The sequence below is a fragment of the Nematostella vectensis genome, chromosome 1, assembly GCF_932526225.1.
Source record: "Nematostella vectensis chromosome 1, jaNemVect1.1, whole genome shotgun sequence".
NCBI classification, from domain to species: domain Eukaryota; kingdom Metazoa; phylum Cnidaria; class Anthozoa; order Actiniaria; family Edwardsiidae; genus Nematostella; species Nematostella vectensis.
The window spans coordinates 13,220,952-13,243,491 of NC_064034.1; the positions used below are offsets into that span (position 1 = coordinate 13,220,952).

The following is a 22,540-nucleotide window of genomic DNA, read 5'->3' on the forward strand; positions in this document are numbered from 1 at the left end:
TGGTCTCAGGTGGGTGTTCATATGGGGGTGGTCTCAGGTGGGTGTTCATATGGGGGTGGTCTTAGGTGGGTGTTCATATGGGGGTGGTCTCAGGTGGGTGTTCATATGGGGGTGGTCTCAGGTGGGTGTTCATATGGGGGTGGTCTCAGGTGGGTGTTCATATGGGGGTAGTTTCAGGTGGGTGTTCATATGGGGGTAGTTTCAGGTGGGTGTTCATATGGGGGTGGTCTCAGGTGGGTGTTCATATGGGGGTAGTTTCAGGTGGTTGTCCATATGGAGGTGGTCTCAGGTGGGTGTTCATATGGGGGTAGTTTCAGGTGGTTGTCCATATGGAGGTGGTCTCAGGTGGGTGTTCATATGGGGGTAGTTTTAGGTGGGTGTTCATATGGGGGTGGTCTCAGGTGGGTGTTCATATGGGGGTGGTCTCAGGGGGTTTTCATATTGGGATAGTCTCATGTGGGTGTTCATATGGAGGTGGTCTCAGGTGGGTGTTCATATGGGGGTATATGAAACTACCCCCATATGAACACCCACCTGAGACCACCCCCATATGAGCAACCACCTGAGACCACCCCCATATGAACACCCACCTGAAACCACCCCCATATGAACACCCACCTGAGACCACCCCCATATGAACACCCACCTGAAACTACCCCCATATGAACAACCACATGAAACTACCCCCATATGAACACCCACCTGAAACCACCCCCATATGAACACCCACCTAAGACCACCCCCATATGAACACCCAACTGAGACCACCCCCATATGAACACCCACCTGAAACCACCCCCATATGAACACCCACCTGAGACCACCCCCATATGAACACCCACCTGAGACCACCCCCATATAAACCCCCAACTGAGACCACCCCCATATGAACACCCACCTGAAACCTTCCCCATATGAACACCCACCTGAGTCCACCCCCATATGAACACCCACCTGAGACCACCCCCATATGAACACCCACCTGAAACTACCCCCATAAGAACACCCACCTGAGACCACCCCCATATGAACACCCACCTGAAACTACCCCCATATGAACACCCACCTGAAACCTTTCCCATATGAACACCCACCTGAAACTACCCCCATATGAACACCCACCTGAAACCACCCCCATATGAACACCCACCTAAGACCACCCCCATATGAACACCCAACTGAGACCACCCCCATATGAACACCCACCTGAAACCACCCCCATATGAACACCCACCTGAGACCACCCCCATATGAACACCCACCTGAGACCACCCCCATATAAACCCCCAACTGAGACCACCCCCATATGAACACCCACCTGAAACCTTCCCCATATGAACACCCACCTGAGTCCACCCCCATATGAACACCCACCTGAGACCACCCCCATATGAACACCCACCTGAAACTACCCCCATAAGAACACCCACCTGAGACCACCCCCATATGAACACCCACCTGAAACTACCCCCATATGAACACCCACCTGAAACCTTTCCCATATGAACACCCACCTGAAACTACCCCCATATGAACAACCACCCGAGACCACCCCCATATGAACACCCACCTGAAACTACCCCCATATGAACACCCACCTGAAACCTTTCCCATAGGAACACCCACCTGAAACCACCCCCATATAAACACCCACCTGAAACTACCCCCATATGAACAACCACCTGAGACCACCCCCATATGAACACCCACCTGAGACCACCCTCATATGAACACCCATCTGAGACCACCCCCATATGAACACCCACCTGAAACCTTCCCCATATAAACACCCATCTGAGACCACCCCCATATGAACACCCACCTGAAACTACCCCCATATGAACACCCACCTGAGACCACCCCCATATAAACACCCACCTGAGACCACCCCGCACATCATGGATCCTAGGAAAAAGAGGCACAAGGGAGCAGAAATCTTGGGGGAGGAAGTTAAACATACAATCGCGCACACATACTCGTATTGTATACACAGAAAAATCAAGAAAGCTATTATGTGGTTTAGAAACTGATTTGAGATCTAACCCAGGCCCGTACCCAGGGGTGCAGGGGGTGCGAACGCACTCCCCCCCCCCCCCCCCCCCACAACGGCCGCAAGTCCAATTTTGGTTGTCAATAGACGTGCTATTTGTAGAAAAAAACTATAAAACATAAGCCATAGGTCACTCCGATATGTCATCAAACCACAAGTCAGACTTTTTTTTGTAGCCAAATCCGACAATAAACGTCCCGTGGAGATACCGCAAAGACTGGATGGTAGGGGATTGAAGGGGACGGTAAGATTTTTATCAGAGATTCCCCCCCCCGGATAAATTATTAGGTCCAGATTTCGCACCCCACCCCCCCCCCCCTGGGTACAGGCCTGTAACCTACATGGAAATGTGATGTCTTTGGAACAACTAATCAATGGGAATTTTACCATGCTAGAAAAAACGCCCTTGCACAAAAGATGTAGTAATTATTTTCAAAAATCTTTAATGCACTCAATACCTTATGAACATGCCTGCTTAAAAAAAGGAACGTGACAAACCGGAAGACAGAGGCAGAGTGCCGCTATAAGGCGCTATAGCGTGCAGATTAAACAAGTAAAACACATCACTGAACTACTAAACACCATATCCCAAGAGGCGAAAGCGTGGACAGGTGAAACAGACCCCGATGTTTTATTTCCTCTTTGCACCTTGCAAAACTTTAAATGGCGTGGGGTGACCGAATAAGACATCATGAGGGAAAAAGAAAAAAGCTGCGATACTGATGCAGTCTGTAACTAACAACAATTTATCCTTGCGTGAGAAATTGTCTAAATTATCTTGTTCACTCTTGAAATTCTGGTTGAACAGTTGATTGGGTACGGTACCAGGGTTCTTGACATCTTCGAGTGTTATGCTTTATCATCAGAGTTTTAACCCAGCTAACAAACCACGAACGTCTCTATTTACAAAAGCAAAACAGACTATGCAAATATAATAATTAAAAAGTCGTTGGAGCCACTAGCTGTTTAAAGGTAAAGCAATAAATTCCATTGTTTCAAACCATCAGGTGTAGGATATATACCAGTGGGGAATCCACAACCAACAAAGAGATTGTTTTATTATCGAGGTTTCAGTCCTCTTGTTTCGCCTAGTAGCCAATCGCATGTCAGTATTCACACAACCGTGCTCCTAGCGCCACCAGTTTGCTAATTTCCCGCTCATAGGTTACACCACTGGACGCTTGACTGGTGGCAACGAAAGCAAAATTCAAAGCCAAATAAGAAATAAATCATTAATACGTTAGTCAATGCTTTCACAGATATCATAGGTTGTAAAATGAGAGATTCCCAGGGATTGATATAAAAAAAGGACTTTTGGCCGGTCTTGTCGAGACTTGTGTTTTGAGGATGCGCACTGATCAGGTTTTGGGTAAGTTTGAAGTGATTGGTGTTGACACATTCATTCAAGGGATTTGAAATAATTTGGCGCTCACGGGAGCAGAAAATTGAAAAAGGGCAGCCGAATTCACACAGTGCATTTTGATAAGATTAGTACGAATAAACGACCTTATGTATATTATAGATGTATACTCGCAACAATGTTCGTTAAAACGGTTTGTCAAATTAAATGTCTTAGGTGGGAAGTTTAACGCTTTGTGTTGATCAGGTGTCAAGTTAGCCACTTGTTCGCCTTGCCACTCGCTATAATTTGAATTGAATGATGTCATGATACTACTCGTGAGAGCCAGTAGACCATTCGAATAACCACAGATCGTAACTATCTAGCTAATCGCGCGTGCTGGGTCGTCTCTTACAAGGTAAAGCTTTGAAGAATTAGAACGGCAAGCGAGTGTTGGATATATAAAATGCGGGACATTGTGCATCTACAAGTCGGACAGTGCGGAAATCATATAAGTTCTAAGGTAAGTGGCAGTACATTGTAACGGAAATGACTATTACCTGTATTGACTTCGACACTTTCTTTTCTTTTACCAATTTTTTGTCTTTTTTTTTTTAATTTCATTGTTTGTTATTGTTTTAAGTGGTTGGGTTGTCATAATGATTTTCTTTTGTTGTTGCCATAAGTCAAGTATTTGTTTTCTTCTAATATGCGAAATAAGAAAGGATATATTTTCTGTTTTCTTGATTTGGTATAGAACTTTGTTAGAATAAAAAACCCATTAAAGAGGTTATTAATCGAAGTATTGGCATATATAAGTAGTCTTTTAAGATTTGCCTACAACAGAATCAATAAACAATTAAAACTCTATCTTATTTCATACTTTATTTTCTCTGTACATTTTAACACGCTGTGACATTGGAAAGAGTCTTGAGCTAAAAGGGTTTTGTATTCCACCATTATTTTTCCGTTAGTTTGTAAACAAAACAAATGTTTACAGATCTTTTAATGTAACAAAAATGTTACAATTTTTACCGGAATGTTGTCAAAAAGGATTGAAGTTATTTAAAAGTTATTTGAAATTTAAGTTATTTGAAATATGTGAATATGACATATTCTGGTGTTAAATTATGAGCAAGAAGACATTGGAAAGCAAGATTAACTGGTGAGAATACACGCCTCAAAGCACATCAATCTTGCACGTAACGAAAAAGAAAAGAGAAAAATAGAAGCGAGAATTAAACAAAAAATGTAACACGGCTCTTTTGGTAGTATTTGAAAGAAAAAGAGAACTCATATGAAGTTATTATTATTATAATTACTTGATAGATATCCTAAAGAATATATTGTATTTTCAATATTTATATAACTAACGTCCACATGAACGAACGAGTGGAAGAATCTGTGGTTATAAGATTATTGCCAACCAAAATAAAACAAAAAGAAGAGAGAAAAAGCGGGACTCTTGCTCATCTCCATCCCCTTCGTTAACAATGACGAGATAATTACGGCGAAATTACTAATGGCTACGCTAATTCATTTTCTTTTTTACTTTCTAGTTCTGGGAAGTTATCGCAGAGGAGCATGGGATAGACCCAGATGGGCAATGCACCGCTGTACAATCCAAAATACAAACCGACAGGCTCAATGTTTATTTTGACGAACGACTAGGTCAGTAACATCGTATTCCTTCCATCATATTCCGCTCATAATGTCACAGACAGTTTCAAAATGCATTCAAGCCATTTAGGTTTTTTGACGGGTTGCCTGTGTTATAGATGGGCGTTTTGTACCGCGGTCCGCGTGCATTGATCTGGAGCCTGGATCTATTGATGCATTGCGCGCCTCGCGTTATGGTCGACTTTTCAATCCAGAGTGCTGCATCAGTGGTGAGTGTGAACTAGACCATCACGGGACGGATTAAAATACTTTTTTATTTTGATAATACCTTGAGAACTCTCTACAATCGAGAGGGATCATTATCATCACCACCACCATCAACATCATTATCATCATCATCATCACCATCAACATCATTATCATCATCATCATCACCATCATCATCACCATCATCATCATCATCATCATCATCATCATCATCATCATCATCATCATCATCACCATCGTTATCATTATCATCATCATCAGCATCATCATCAGCATCATCATCACCACCATCATCATCATCATCATCATCATCATCATCATCATCATCATCATCATCATCATCTTCATTATCACCAGCAGCAGCATTATCATCATCATCACCATCGTTATCGTTATCATTATCATCATCATCATCATCATCATTATCATCACCATCATTATCATCATCACCACCATCACCATATCGTCATCATCACCACCACAAGCAGCATTATCATCAACATAATAATCAACAAAATAAACATCAGCATGGGACGTTTATTGTCGGATTCGGCTACATACCAGAGTGAGCTAGCTTATGCTTTATAGTTTTGTCTACAAATAGCACGTCTATTGAGAACCGAAATTGACCGTGTGGGGGAGGGGTGTTTGAAGGGGGGGTGCGTTCGAACCCCCCCTCCAACACCATCGCCCTGGATACGGGACTTACGATGATTTGACATTAATATAATGCCACTATCACTACCATTCGACGTTAACTTCAGAGAATTCGGCAACATGAGCACCACAATCATCCTTTCTCAGCAGCAGCAACAACAACACTATCCCTACCTTACTACCGCTATCATGAACAATATCACGTGTATGTCCATCCCCGCCACCATTGTCATCAAAATCAGCACGACCCTCCATCATCATCACGACTTCCTGTAGGCCTGTATCGTTAACATCATCGTAATCTTTATTACAATCAGCAATATCTTGAGTTTGAATTTACTGCAAATCCTACGTATATAACCAGGTCAGAACAGCGCCGCAAACAACTGGGCGAAAGGCTTTTACACTGAAGGCGCCGAGCTGATGGACTCTGGAATGGATTGCATCCGAAAACTCGCGGAAAACTGCGATACGGTCCAAGGCTTTCAGATCGCGCACTCGCTCGGCGGGGGGACTGGGTCTGGCCTAGGCTCACTCCTTCTTTCCAAGATCCGCGAGGAATACCCGGACAGACTCGTGTCCAGTTTTTGCGTCCTTCCGTCCCCCTTGGTGTCCGAGACAGTCACGGAACCGTATAATGCCACTTTGAGCTTTCATCAGCTAGTGGATGTAGCGGATGCGGCGATTTGTATTGACAATGAAGCCTTGTATAATATCTGCTATAATGTCCTTAAGAGGGAGACGCCGACATACAGTGAGCTGAACAGTCTTATCGCGACCACGATGAGCGGGGTAACAACTTCGCTACGATTCCCGGGGCAGGTGAGAAACCGCTGACCTAATCAGCGCGTACGTCGACTATTTGCACAATGCACGTTGGCGAGATGCTGGCCTGGCAAAGCGCGGGCGCTGTTTGTACAACATGTTGTTGGGGGGGGGGGGGGAGTGTTGTGAAGTAATTCGCCAGCATTCCCTTGTCTTGTGGTCAACCAAGTGAGACTTCACCGCAGCAATGCTGGCCGGTGTTCGCACTGTTTTTATGGGGCTTGGAAATCGTTAGGAATTTGTCACTAAGAAAGCGAGTACTTGCGCGAGCATGCGGTCATATTTCACTTATTTTGCAAGCAAATTTTGTGGGGACAATAGTGATTGAACTAACACGCAAAAGACAATTAAGCACGCCATAATATGGTACCATAATTACCCGAATCATGTTAAAACATAGCTGTACAAGAAGAAAACCGCTCTGTTGTATGACATTCTCTTTTCTATATCCTAGCTAAACGCGGATCTTCGTAAACTCGCCGTCAATATGGTCCCCTTCCCACGACTCCATTTCTTTATTCCGTCCCATGCCCCACTCATTAGCAGTCGGAATGAGGAATACCGCACATACCACGTGACGGAACTCACGGAAAAGATGTTCGGCCCGCAAGGCATGATGGTAGCGTGCGACCCCCGTCAAGGGAGGTACTTGACGGTCGCAGCGATGTTTCGAGGCAAGATGGCGATGCGAGATGTCGAGGAATCCATCTCTTGTATGCAGGTAAGGTTCATCCAAGCCATTTGATACTGCATTGATGCATTACGCCTTTAAAGCATATATCGCATATGTAACCTCAAGAATAGACGAGGCGAGAGCGCGATAAAAAATCTGATGTAGAACAACATTGTACATGGACTCTCCTATTACCCATGTATATGGAAAGACTTTCCTACCGTCCTTGTACATGGACCCTCCTACCGTCCTTGTACATGTACTGACGACAACAACACAAAGTTAGCTAAGAATAATCAAACTATTTCTTTGCGCCAACAGGACAGTCACTCCTCTTCGTTCGTTGAATGGATCCCGAATAACATGAAGACGGCAGTATGTGATGTGCCGCCAGTCGGGCTGAAAAACGCGGCGACTTTTCTGTACAACAGCACTGCTATCCAGGAGGCATTCCGCCGCTTTACTGAGCAGTTCGCAGCAATGTTCAGACGACGTGCCTTTCTACACTGGTACACAACTGAGGGTATGGACCCGTTAGAGTTCACAGAGGTAAGCGACAACCTCCTCGCCCTCTACTCTCTTTGAGCTTTTGCACGGGCTATAAACCTACACATACATATTTGCACAGGCTATTAACATAAATAAACACATTGGCACAGGCTATAAACATGCACATACATATTGGCACAGGCTATAAACATACACATACATATTGGCACAGGCTATAAACATACATACATATTGGCACAGGCTATAAACATACACAAACATATTGGCACAGGCTATAAACATACACAAACATATTGGCACAGGCTATAAACATACACATACATATTGGCACAGGCTATAAACATAAATATACATATTGGCACATGCTATAAACATAAATATACATATTGGCACATGCTATAAACATACACATACATATTGGCACATGCTATAAACATAAATATACATATTGACCTAGGCTATAAACATAAATATACATATTGACACATGCTTTAAACATAAGTATACATATTGGCACAGAATATAAACATACACATACATATTGGCACAGGCTATAAACATACACATACATATTGGCACAGGCTATAAACATAAATATACATATTGGCACAGGCTATAAACATAAATATACATATTGGCACATGCTATAAACATACACATACATATTGGCACAGGCTATAAACATAAGTATACATATTGGCACAGGCTATAAACATACACATACATATTGGCACAGGCTATAAACATAAATATACATATTGGTATACAGGCTATAAACATACACATACATATTGGCACAAGCTATAAACATAAATATACATATTGGTACAGCTATAAACATGCACATACATATTGGCACAGGCTATAAACATACACTTGCATATTGGTACAGGCTATAAACATACACATACATATTGGCACAAGCTATAAACATACACATACATATTGGCACAAGCTATAAACATACACATACATATTGGCACAAGCTATAAACATACACATACATATTGGCACAAGCTATAAACATAAATATACATATTGGTACAGGCTATAAACATAAATATACATATTGGCACATGCTATAAACATGCACATACATATTGGCACAGGCTATAAACATAAGTATACATATTGGCACAGGCTATAAACATAAATATACATATTGGCACAGGCTATAAACATACACTTGCATATTGGTACAGGCTATAAACATACACATACATATTGGCACAAGCTATAAACATACACATACATATTGGCACATGCTATAAACATACACATACATATTGGCACAAGCTATAAACATACACATACATATTGGCACAAGCTATAAACATAAATATACATATTGGTACAGGCTATAAACATAAATATACATATTGGCACATGCTATAAACATGCACATACATATTGGTACAGGCTATAAACATACACATACATATTGGCACAAGCTATAAACATACACATACATATTGGCACAAGCTATAAACATAAATATACATATTGGTACAGGCTATAAACATACACATATATATTGATACAGGCTATAAACATAAATATACATATTGGCACAGGCTATAAACATACACAAACATATTGGCACAGCTATAAACATACACAAACATATTGGCACAGGCTATAAACATACACAAACATATTGGCACAGGCTATAAACATAAATATACATATTGGCACAGGCTATAAACATACACTTGCATATTGGTACAGGCTATAAATATACACATACATATTGGGACAGGCTATAAACATACACTTACATATTGGCACAGGCTATAAACACGCACATACTTGGCACAAGCTATAAACATAAATATACATATTGGCACAGGCTATAAACACACACGTACATATTGGTACAGGCTATAAACACACACGTACATATTGGTACAGGCTATAAACACACACGTACATATTGGTACAGGCTATAAACATACACTTACATACTGGCACAGGCTATAAACATACACATACATATTGGCACAGGCTATAAACATAAATATACATATTGGCACATGCTATAAACATGAATATACACATTGGCAAAAGGGTGCTGTTCTGCGAAACTGTGCGCATTTGACCTGTTATGGCGTGTATTGGCTTTTGTTTGCGCGCGCCTTATGACACAATGGTCCAGATTGTTCATTATCAGTAAGGCCCGATTCATGCGCCATTAAGCTCGGCATGGCGCTTTGCACAGCCGCGCCAGGCTACTGTTAATGTAAATGGATTTTTTCTAAAACAAAAATGTTCAAATTAGCTTACTGCGACTTTTAATCTTTTGGCGAACTCTCATCAATAATTTCCAACTGCTTCTTGGCTTCCAAATTTAGATCAAGCGGAATAACATTCAAAACATTGGTGCTTTTCGATTGGCTAGCGCCTTGCGGAAATGGGGCGTGACTGGAAACTACTTTAGTGTAAGCAAATGAAGGCTTCAAGAAGTTTGAATGACGGAAGCCAGAAGGCGATTCAGCCGTCAAAAGTCGTCGGCCAGAGCTCGCAGAATATTGAGTAACTTAAAGCTAGATATCGCCATTGGTTAGAAACGTTTTCATAGGTTATAATGTAGCTCTCAAAAAAATACAAATGTATTGTATTGTACTTCAGGCGGACTCAAATCTAAACGACCTCATCTCTGAGTATCAGCAGTACGAAGACGCCAAGAGTGACGATGACGTCATAACTGCCTCGGACGAAGAGGAGGCTGAAGAATTCGTCGAGTGATGCATGCCGGCCGGCATTTATACGCAGTGTGGTTTTCGAATCATGAGAACGTGCCACAAATTCATATTTGGGGAGACTTATGATATCCATATATGGGGAGGTCTACACCCATTATGTGAGGGAATCATATCCATATACGGGGAGGTCCGATCCATTTATGAAGAGGTTCTCAATGTGGTGTCGTCGGATGGTCGTATGAACACATCGCAGACGCAAAGAGGACATATAAAATCATTCTGTCTTTTCTGACTCATAAGAACAAAGCTTTTGATACTTTGAAATCTATTACTACACAAAATATATCCGAGTTCTGTAGCCCTATTCGTACTCTAGCCTTGATGTTTACAAAAATATACAAAAAAGTAGACGGGGGTGCTCGACCTATCTTTTAGGGTATAAAATTCTCACCAACTGCTATCTCTTAGGGTGTGTATTAGGATTTTTCCCATTCTGCTATCTTTTAGGAATTTTCACGCCTGGGGAGGAGGATTTTTCCAATTTTGCTATCTTTTAGGGGTTTTCACGCCGGGGGAGGAGGATTTTTCCGATTCTGCTATCTTTTAGGGTGTCTCACGCTAAGTGGTGGCCCAATCGCTTGAAATGTATTTTACAATAAACCACAAGTCAACTGATCGGTTAATACTTTCTACTTTTTTGTCGGTAACATAACAATACAGGATCCGTCAGCCAATTAAAAAGAGCATTGCTTTTTAAATGCTATCTCTCAAGGTTAAAAATTCCTTCGACCACACCCTATGTTCTTATCTCTCAAGGGCAAGAATTGTTGGGTCAAAATTGATTTTGCTGTCGAGCACCCCCGTCTGTTTTTCTCGAAGTCCCCGCCCCCGGGTATACAAAGCCTTGGCAAATGATAAACTTCCTACTGCCTCTCTGCCCCTTATCTCAAGGGTAAAGAGAAGGTCAAAGGGTAATATGATAAATACTTACCATCATACAATAATGTAGAGACGAAGAGAGCAGATAATGAATATATTATCCATTTATTCTGCTCATTTTGGGAGAAACAAAAGAAGATACGCTTGAAGTTATGCTATATTAAAATTTAAGCTATAATTTTAAATACGATTAAATTGTACAAATAGACGCGTGATTTTATGATAATTAAAATTTGCTTAACAGCGGAATTAGCTACTGTTATTCAATCAAATAAAGTTAATATTATATGAAACCATCGTCTGGTTGGATTTTTTTCCCTCTACGCCTTGAGCATTTTATGTGTGGGGTGTTCTTTTCAGCAAGCAGGGGCAGCAATCTATTACAGTGGCGTGGCGATGACCACAGGCGGCCCAAGCTCTAGGTATGTGTAGTTCATAACATAAATTCATCCGAATTTTTTATATCACTTTATCTTGGTGTTCGCTTTTGCGGCTAATTTACACTCCACACGCTCGCGCAACCCATCTTGTTCACTGAACCCGGGCCCGAGCGATGTTGGTTGGCGTGTCTCTCCATCTGTGCATAGCGAAGAACTTTACATTTTATTTTTCATAATTAGACAGACTTTGGACCTAGAAAATACTTGCTAGTTGTTCATAATAAATACTAAAAACAGTGGGATAAGTTTATATATATATATATTAGGTGCACCATGTCGAATTGATGCACGTGTACAATATGAAAAAAAAGAAGCACAATTTTTACATATCACTAAAAACAGCCAGAACGTTACCTAGTGGATCGATACTGTAATATAAAGCTCTTTGCTTTGCAGCCGCTCTAGAACGCTCGCCGGTACGGAACTCCAAGCGGGTGCAACGCAGGCTACGAGAAAGTTGTTTGTAATCACATCTGGATGACTTATCATGAATGACCTTTTCCAACGCTACACCGTGAGAGGTCGACCCTTAATCAAAATATCTCACGTCAAAATGAAATCTCATTCTAAACTGCACGGTCAGGGAGCTACAATCTCACAGTTATTAATTAGATAAATTGTCAAACAAATTAATTATCCGAGACGCCCCGAGGCCCGCGGTAACGATTGTCGGTAGTGGTTTCGCATCGTGGTGTATCACAAATGGCGGACAAATGGCCCCACGGTCATTGATTAAAAGCCGATGAAATAAGCTAGCTTCTTCATAGTTCATCAAAACATTGTTTCTTTAATAACACCATTTTCAATCAGATCATTTTTAATGAGATCATTTTCCCATCACTTCCTTTTGCACTACTTTTCAGACCGTTCTTTTAGCAGAAATCTCACAAAGCGTAAACTCAAAAAGAAAAGCACCATCACCATATACAAACAAGTGTTGTGGGGCTCAAAGGTGGTCGAGGGTGTCCGCTTCTGAGGAGAGCCTCAAAATATCTAGAGAGTAAAAGTGATAAGACAAGGGTAGTATCAATTCTGATAATCTTTGTCTACGTGAGTTCTCACTTTTGTGTGCTGGTGGTCGTGTGTTTGAGGGAGATTCCTGAAAAAGAGAAAGTATAGCTGCACGTCTGGCCCTAACAGTACCAAGAAAACACGAAAATAATTTATTCTTCATGCTTCTTACTGAATAAAACAGTAACAGTGGTATCTATATGTTTGTATGGGCTGAGATTTATAGAGATGACACTACGAGGGTGGTAGATCGCGTACATCTCACAAAAAGCCCGACATTTGATAAAAACAAGGTGAATAATCTTGTTCGCGGGCTTGCTTTCTCCTGATCACAATTTATTCAATAAAGATGTTGACCCCGCATCAGATTAATGCTCCACAGAGTGAGGTCTTTGCTTAAAATAGATCTCTGGGGGACACCGGTCCAGCACGCTTTGACGCTAATGTCAAAGATGCTACTTGGGGCATAGCACCACAGGCTACCCATTTAAGCATTTAGGCCCAGCTGTGTGGAACCACAGGAATCCAAGCATGGCTTGCTGGTCCAGCTGTGTGGCGAAGTTGGGATGTTACCACAGGAGTCCCAGCATGGCTTGCTCATTTAGTGGCCGTGCCCTCTACAATCTCATCAACTTATAAACATGTCAACTTTTGTCCCTTTGTAGGGTTGGGGAGGGAACAATTCATTAGCAGGATCATTTTTATTTTATCAGATTAGCGCATTTTTTGGAAAAATTACCCGAAAAATACCTTGAGGAGAGAACAGACATCCCCCCCTCCTACAACCAAACTAGCCCGATTCGCGTTTACGCTATCATTTCTTTCTTTCACTCTTATTTCTATTAAGGCATGAGAACAGCCAGTGTCAGGTATATACTTCATAGGGAACGAGAAAAGGGTTTGACACTCTGACGCTAACGAGGAGGCGCTTGCTTTGTAGTAGAGCGGACATCAAGATTCTCTAGACTTTGTCAAGGCGTTTAGTACAATGTGACAGAGCTTAGAGTAACTGTGTAAGTAGGAACTAACTATTACATACATCCAGCTCGTCTCCGACTGCTCTTTTGTATGGATTCCTATCCCAATCGTCCGAACGCTAAACAATAAATCTATAGAAAGGTTGTGCCGTAAAAATAACTACCCTCTCGCCTCGCCCTTTTCCTTCTACATACGATTTCCGTTTCCTGGATTAGTCAACATGCTTTGGATGTTTAAAACCAGGGCTTGCAAAGTTCCGTTCCGCTTTCCCTTTGTTCCATTCCTTTACGTAATCCGATGACGTCATTTATTCTTTCTTTCTGATAAGAAGCCTTGTATGTGAACCATGCCCAGAAATTAAGATTGAAATCGAGCGCTTTACTAACGTCAAATACATTAAACTCCGTTAAAATACGAAATTCCAAACTTTATCAACACTTTCAGAGGCACTTATATCTATCGAAGGAGTAGTAACAATCATTTTTTTTACAATCATTTTTTTTTTAAATATCACATTACTTGGAGCTGACAACAATCGTCTTAATCCATATCGTATTGTAGAGAATAGAGTTTTTTTGTTGCGGCTTAGATTATAATCCATGTTCTGTGGTCCTAAAATTGTGTGATTGTTTATCTGGATAGTGGTTGTTAACTTTAGTGGTTTTAGCGATGCGCCGAAAAGAAAACCCACATGCTCTTGAAATAAATTCACCGTATTGTCAAATACATTAGCACTTCATTTACGCCAGGAATAATGTGTCTGAGATCGCAAAGAGACGCTACGCGTAAGTTAGCTAAACGACGATACCATCTTGGCCTCACCGCCGTTTGGAACTTGTTGCGCGAGGGCCAATGTCAGGCCAAAGGTATTTTTTTTCACAAAACTACTGAAGTGTGTCCTGTGCGGAGAATCTGTATCCTACTATGACAAGATTACAATGCCAATTACGAAAGGCTATTTGAACCAATCACAAGCCTCGGTGTTCGCTGCTAAAAGAAATCTCAAGTCGTTGAAGTGACAGGGTGTTTGTGCTAGCTTGTTGTTGAAGGGATGAATGGGGAGACATTCTCTGGTACGTTGAGCTCTTGTGCACACGTGTGTAGGCAATGCTGAATCGATGGACGTATGGCAGCCTTTACTTTATGGATATTGGTGCTTAATGTAAGTATACAAAGGGATAAATTTTTATTAATGTGATGACCACTCAGCGGACTAACGCTTTTGCCTTTCGTTCTTTGCTTTTCTGTTCTCTCTCCATCTAGGTTTTCCTGTTGGGTTTTCAAGCCCGCAAGTTAGCGAGTAATTTAAAGTTTCCGATACAGAAATGTGATGATTCTACGGTAAGAAATCCTAATGGCCACCAAGCGCGAAACACTGTTGTTTGTATTAATTCTGTATGCATTTTCAACCAAATGCCTGTGGACTGGTCTTTGTGCTTGATTTGCGTCTCTGTTGTGATTATCTCTTCGTTTGCGTTAATATTTACAGCCTCAGAAGAATTTCAATTCATTCCTATGGCTTGTCAAGCGAACGCCACCGGCGTATTTTTATGGAACAATCCACGTCCCGTACACAAGAGTGTGGGATTTTATCCCTATGAACAGCAAACAAGCATTCACTGCAAGTCAGCACGTCTATTTCGAGCTCGATCTTACGGACGAGAAAACTATGAGAGCTTTAATGAAATGTCAAATGCTCCCGTCTGGGACAATGCTCAGACAGACTTTACCGCGCAAGATGTTTAAGAGATTGAAATCTCATTTACGTTACATCAAAAGAATGATTCCTAAATGGATTAAACACCGCGATCAAGAGACTTCGAGCGCCGGTCCTTACGCCAATAAGCTTTACGAGATGCTTACCAAAGACTGGGATAAAAAGCGACCTATTTGGGTCATGTTGATGGTGAATTCATTAACCGAGAGTGATATTAAAACTCGTGGAATTCCCGTATTGGACCAGTACCTGGCCTTGGAGGCAAGCAGAAATCACAAACTAATCGGTGCTGTAGAAAATGTTGATGAACAATGTAAACCACTCAACGCCTTAAACGCCTCACAGGTACGTTTCGTTATCAAGAAACTCACTAAAATGATTCGTAAATATTGTTGCATGCATTGCAACGCTCGGATTGCTGCGTATTATTGGTCGTAAGTGGTTTAAGGATTTTGTAAGAGTCTTTCAGCAAGTTTGTTATGGTATAGCACAATGGCTTCAATTATCGCGGACCAAATTGCCTAAAGTAGATTTTAAAGTAATTTTTTAGTCTTGTCTACGGAAACACGGAAAGTCCGTCGTACGGCTGGCTGCTTCCTAGACGTCAAACGAAACACCAAAAGGATGTGATATTGGCTCATTAGACAAACTCTTGGAATCCGTAATACAACGTTTGTCTATCATACTTACTATGGCCGCAAAGCGCGAAGTACATTAGTGACAAATGGTTTTGTGGTCGCGATGGTGGTTTGTTTTGAAACCTATCTCTAGGGGCTTTTTCTGTACCCTTTTATATTTGTGGTCAATTTGAGAACGTTCGCTCCATTTAGTATTTATCTTAGCACTTAGTAGAGACTTGCGGTTGGACAATCCTTTCTTATCGGCCCTGGTTTCCGACATGAATTAAAAATTCCTCCACTTGCTTGCTCCACGAGCTTGTAAAACAAACTATCGGCAGCCTTATATTTTATTTCAGCGAAAGCTAGCCTCTGTCTACGTGTCCAAAGCATCGCTTGAGTATAAGGAATTCATTTAATTAAGCGCTAAAAAAAGTTAAGTGCCAGAGAATCCGATAAAGTGCGTTGTGATTTTTGAATGTTCCATTACGTGAATTACACTCGGGAGCTTTTTTCAAATAATCCGAAACGGAAACTGCAGATATGAGGAATGTTTTGTCACTCTATACACGTGTCTGCTGACAGATATTTTTACGCTGGACTGTGGCGGTGCCTTTGCCCGATTCTAAGGTCCATTGGTATCAATAACTCTGATGCTTTGTGTCAACTTTATCATATTGAAATTATAAAACAGATTACGTTCCCTGCCAATTAAAGTTACATCTATGGCCCACCAGTCTAGGTCCCGAGACTTGCCAAGAAGCGTTTAAAAAGTAGTGAATTCCCCGTTAGTCGGGCTGGTGTAAAAGGCTGTTATCGGTCACAATTTGATATGAATTTCATCGGTGTTGTAGAATCAATTGTAATCGATCAATGCCTCTAGGACGCTACTGGTGCAACAGCTTTGTTTTCGCGTGTTGATTAAGCGCCTTTTTGACGTTGCACTTAAGGTCATACCAATATCACCAAGTTTCTTTCTTTAGCTAGCAGAATTTTTGGTACAGTGGGATCTATTGAAATCGTTTTTTCCTGTTAGACTAGTGGCCTAGGTATTAGTAGGTGTTGACAGGTTGAAGTGTATGCGAAATTCAATAATATGACACGTTTAATTAAGTATGCAAACATGAGTTAATTATCTTAACACTTTACCTCGGCTCTAGCTGTCAAAACCGTTTAATGTTATTTCACAATGTACTGACTAATTTGTGCCAAATGCGCTTTGCAAAGTTTACTGAATACTTGTAAATCTTCGTGTTCCGTTCTCAAGCCTCAAGGTTGCACAGTCGAGTTAAGCTGTTCGCGAAGGCGGGGCACTTTTCATGTCCACCATTGAATATGAGCGTTTGTGAAACCGCATTCAGAATTTTTCTGTTTCCTTTGCTTTGTGCCTTGTTGTCTAGTAATTTATCTTCTGCCTTTCGGAACCGAGTGTCTGAATATCCCTTTTGCGCTTGGCGCAGTGTGAGATTTTGCGATTCATCATCGGAAAAGCGTCCAAAACAAGATCTATTAAAACTTATCCCTTAAGGGTTCGATAATTATTTCGCGATGTATATTTGACCTTTTAGAACACTGGAGTGAATTGCCTCAAATTTTACAGGACATTTGTAAAATGTATCCAAGAATCTGAGTTATCCCGATGTATTCGCGTGTCGAAATGCTTTATTTTTGTTTGTTTGTTGTGATTTAGGATACGTAATTGATTAGATAAATTTATTGTTTTTATCCTGGCGATAAAATGCCATATCCGATCTAGTTGGAGGCACTATGCATGTCTCGTGCAAACTCCCTCTTGTTTTTTCCAAAAGTATTCGCTGCACGTAGCTGTTGTTTTGATCCAGAAGAATTCGCTGCACGTAGCTGCCCATGTTTATCATTCCTGCGGCCCCTGCGGCCTGAATCCAAAGTGTATTTACAAATGATGTTTGCTAATTGGAAGTTTTTATCTAAACGCCTTTCCATCGCGTCTTTTGTCTATTTTTTGTTAGTGATACAACAAAAATGTTCTTCCTATAATAAAAAAGGGAATTAGAGACACTCATTTTTACCACTAGCGCGATATCATCATATTTTCCTCTACAGTCACCTGAAAATGGCTGCACAGAATGATAACGGTGCTTTCAATACTTCAAGCTTGGGGCTTCGCATTCTTTGCACGAAATAGCTGGGAAAGCGAAAGAACTCAATAATTATAAATACTACTCCTTTTCTGCCATTGCACCAGTTTACGCTACTTCCTTTAGCGCTAAAATCAAAATATTGTGTTAGTGTTCATCATGTCTTAGGATCCGATGTTATTAGGGAGAAAATATTATCCAACGCATCATGTCATTTTAGTTGCAGCTATTTGTAGAAATAATAATGGAACTTTAATTGTTCGTGTTTTTCTGTGAAATGGTTTAGGAATGACATTCGATTAGCCACAATGCTGCGGGGGGCATGTACGAAATCACGCGAGGCGTGGTGAAAAGTAAAAGCTTTGATTCTATTTTCGTCACATTTTACCAGCTAGAAGGCGCTTACTTTCGTATGTCAGTAAAGACTTTTATCTATGCACCAACACACTGCACCACGCAATTTGAACCAATAGAACGCCTGCACAATGAGCTATGCACAAATATACTGCACCACACAAGCTTGTGTGGTGGCACTAACACACTGCACCACACAAGCTTGTGTGGTGCAGTGTGTTAGTGCATGGCTCACTGTGCAGGTGGTCCCTGGGTACAGCTTGTGTGTTACAGTGTGTTAGTGCATGGCTCACTGTGCAGATAGTTCCATTGCTTCAGCTTGCACTGCTGTATAGATTCCTTTGTAGGTGGTCCCTAGGTACAGCATAACACTGCGAAACACACAGTTGTATCTGGCTAGTACCTATAAAACACCTAACGCACTAGGCACGGCACAGGTTTCGCTTTGTTGCCACAAAGAGCACAGCACAAACACTAATCAGACACGTCCTTATTCTTTTCCAGGTAGTATTTGCTCTTAATCAGTCTCTTCACTTTCAAGAGCGGTTGCGCAGAGGCCAAGTCCAAGTAACGTACACAACAGACGATCTGATCGATCATTATAATTGCGGGGACCTGAAGTCAGTTTTGTTCTCGACTCAGACCAGTCTGCCTACCCTGACCGTGAATTCCTCTTTAGAGCAAAGGGAACGGAAACGAGCCCAGGAAATAGACCAGTACTTTCGCAATGAACTGATTTTCCAGAGGAATAAGCGAATGGCGCAAAGAGTTATAACACTGCTTAATAATCACCCAGAAAAAGACTTCTTTTTCGCGTTCGGCGCAGGTAAGTTGGTTTTATGTTTAAAATAACGTAAGGGATCTAAGGCTTGTAGTAGCTTAGCAACCTGCTTACAAAAGCACACAAACTCCTTATTTATCTGTGAGACGAGCGTGCGATTATCATAGAACTACAAGGGGTACAAGCTTTAAGGCGGGAAAACTTTTGCAGAAAAAAACTACGCATGCACGGCATTTTAATTCGGTGAATGCTAGAGCATTTTTAATTCCTTATACGGAATGCGACGTTCCAAGCCTCCTTACTCACGTACCTGACGGCAACATCAGATTGCTCTAATAAAATACGCGGCGTGTGTTTTATCTATAATCGCGCGCAACCTGCGCGGCGAGTTAGCAAGACCCAAGGCGCGCAGATGATGATAGCGGTGTTGTGTACATGATATACGTAGGCGGCATGTGGTGATCGCATGCGTCTACTCCCGATTATAAGCCATCACAGCCAAATACTCACTAAGACAACCTCCGACAAGAGACGCCGCAAAGACTATTACGTACCGACACTCACTAGACCTGTGCAGAATTGCATACGCAAGCGCAGATTCACAGACACGCCAAACAAGTTAGAACCATGCGAACTCAAGCGCAGAGAAAATCAAGCACTTTTTGCGTTCCTGAAACTTGCTTGCTAGGTCGTAGGAATGAAACATCAGGGCTATTTGTCATCATAAGCGGCTGACAGTGCCACGTTCCCACTTTATAGGTCGGTGCTTTGAAGAATACCTAGGAGATAACATGAAAAATACGGGGCAAAGGAGCTAATGGCGCTGTTTCTTTTGAAGACTTTCGAAAATGGCTAAACTTCACCTATGGAGGGTATCACTGACCCCCCCCTCCCCCCTCTCCAGTACACGAAGCGTCCCGTGCCAAAATATCAGCTAATAAACCACGCCATATGACCCTAGGGATATCTTGCATGTTATGTAGTGGCGTGACCCTCTGGCTGTCTGTATTTTGTCTTTCTGAGCTCATTTTTTTTTTTTTTCAGGTCACTTTCTTGGTAATCACAGTATTATAGATATAATGAAGAAACACGGTTATGATGTGGAATACGTCAAACCGGAGCAAGAGCTACCAAGGTACCATCTTATATGTGTCGTCTTCCATGCTAGTAGAGATCTCTTTTCTCTATATTTTGCTGGGCCCAGCGAAATACAGAGAAAAGTGGCCTCTGCTAGCAGGGAATGTGTCGTCTTGCCATCTCATCAGACTTCTACATCCCTTCAATATCCTTATAAATTCTGCCTCGTTGCCTTTCAATTCCTTATCCAAGCTTCTTGGTCGTTACCGTCGACCCTCTCTGATATTGTTTCTTGTTACCGCTAAAATGGCATATGTTTTGTCGCTATTGACTTAATCCATGATCTACTTCTTTTTTTCATTATTTTTATTTTTCTTTTCTACTCTTACAGCTTCAAAGCCAAGAAATCGCTGAATACCCGGCGAGAAAGGCGCAAAGGCTGCAGGGGCAGGAGAAAAAAGAGCAAACGATGTCAGAAGAAAAAGAAACGGAAGCGCCCTGACTATAGCCGAGTTAGACTTCTTCAGGTCGCTACTAGACGGTGGAACCCTACAAGAAAGTTAGTGCCTGGAATATAGAGTTCTAGACCGTACATTTTGTATTTGTGTTTTGTTTTCATGTATTCATCTTCTACATGTTTTGATTTCAGGCCGTACCCTACCAAACTATCTGAGGCACCTGGCGCCAGAGACATTTCCTCGCGGAAAGCTGCTGCATCTTGCACCCCAATCTGGACTGTTTCACTTGCTCTTACATGTGCTGTCACTTGCCTGTTGACGTACAGCGGTTTTCGGTAAATTGCCATGCGTGCATTGTGTGCGCGGTTGCTAGGGGATGCAAGCTACTTAGACCAAACGTGGGCAGTTGTTGTCTGTGATTTGTCATGCTCGGATGGCAACGTATTGGATGAGGATTTCTGGCACATGATAAAAGTGCGGCCCAGGGAGACATTACGCGAGTACCATTTCAACTTCTACCTTGTGAGGATGAAGATTTACCAAGACGACATGGTCCCGCAAGAGAACCAGCACCGGGGGACTCCGATAAACACAGACGGAGGTGATCGCCTAAGGGAAGGACCCCTAACAGATAGCAAATTGGGTGTGGTCGAAGCCATTTTTACCCTAAGAGATAACAGAATTGAAAAAAAAAAAAAAACGTTAGACGTCCCCATAGGAATAGCAGTTTGTCGAATTTTATTCCCTAAGAGATAGCAAAATCGAAAAAATGCTTAAACACCTTCTAAGGGACGGCAGTGGGCCGAAATGGTATACCCTAAAAGAGTTGACGATCACCCCTGTCTACTCTTCTGGAGAATCACCACCACCCCGGGAAACCATGTTCTGTTAACAATATAATTACCGAAGAAAATGGAGTTGCCTTAACCCTATGAGTAAGGCGTATTGGAACGGCAAAGCAAAAAAGAAGAAAAATCACATGACAATTACAAGAAAGGACTCTTACTGCAAAATATTGCGTGACTGAAATAATCTGAGAGTACACCAAAAGGATGTGTTGTTTTGTGTTTGTATTGTGTACTCTAGTACAAAAACAGCTAATAAAAAGTATACATAAATTGATAACCCGACTTTAACTTTAAATTTACCCTTTATCCGTACCCGGGAAGGCAAGAATAAAATGCGATGAATGTATTCGATGAACAAAGGAAGCATTGGCCATGACAAGAAAATTAGTCCTTATTGTACTTGCGGTTGGAGAAGAGGAAAACCCAGTCCTATCTTTCATGTACTTTGTACATTTTGGTACTGATTTTTGTTCTCCCCTTGCCCTTGGAAATAAATATTTCAAGTTGCACGTAGGTTTTGTTGTTGTTGTTTTACTTGTGTCATCCACTTGCAGCATGTT

At 41.6% G+C, this 22,540-nt stretch overlaps 2 protein-coding genes across 2 annotated transcripts; both read left to right on the forward strand.

The window, feature by feature from the left end:
• The first annotated feature begins 3,273 nt into the window (after positions 1-3,273).
• LOC5515929 (tubulin beta chain) lies at positions 3,274-11,875 on the forward strand. Its single transcript, XM_001635993.3, has 8 exons — positions 3,274-3,419; positions 3,807-3,912; positions 4,949-5,060; positions 5,168-5,278; positions 6,298-6,755; positions 7,213-7,479; positions 7,753-7,980; positions 10,570-11,875. The coding sequence occupies exons 2-8, from the start codon at positions 3,856-3,858 to the stop codon at positions 10,684-10,686; spliced, it is 1,350 nt and encodes a 449-aa protein (XP_001636043.1). The 5' UTR covers positions 3,274-3,419; positions 3,807-3,855; the 3' UTR covers positions 10,687-11,875.
• Positions 11,876-14,781: 2,906 nt separating this feature from the next.
• Positions 14,782-22,254, forward strand: LOC5515928 (metalloprotease TIKI homolog). Its single transcript, XM_001635992.3, has 7 exons — positions 14,782-15,173; positions 15,275-15,352; positions 15,501-16,073; positions 19,321-19,642; positions 20,642-20,732; positions 21,066-21,233; positions 21,324-22,254. The coding sequence occupies exons 1-7, from the start codon at positions 15,138-15,140 to the stop codon at positions 21,469-21,471; spliced, it is 1,416 nt and encodes a 471-aa protein (XP_001636042.2). The 5' UTR covers positions 14,782-15,137; the 3' UTR covers positions 21,472-22,254.
• Positions 22,255-22,540: the final 286 nt, after the last annotated feature.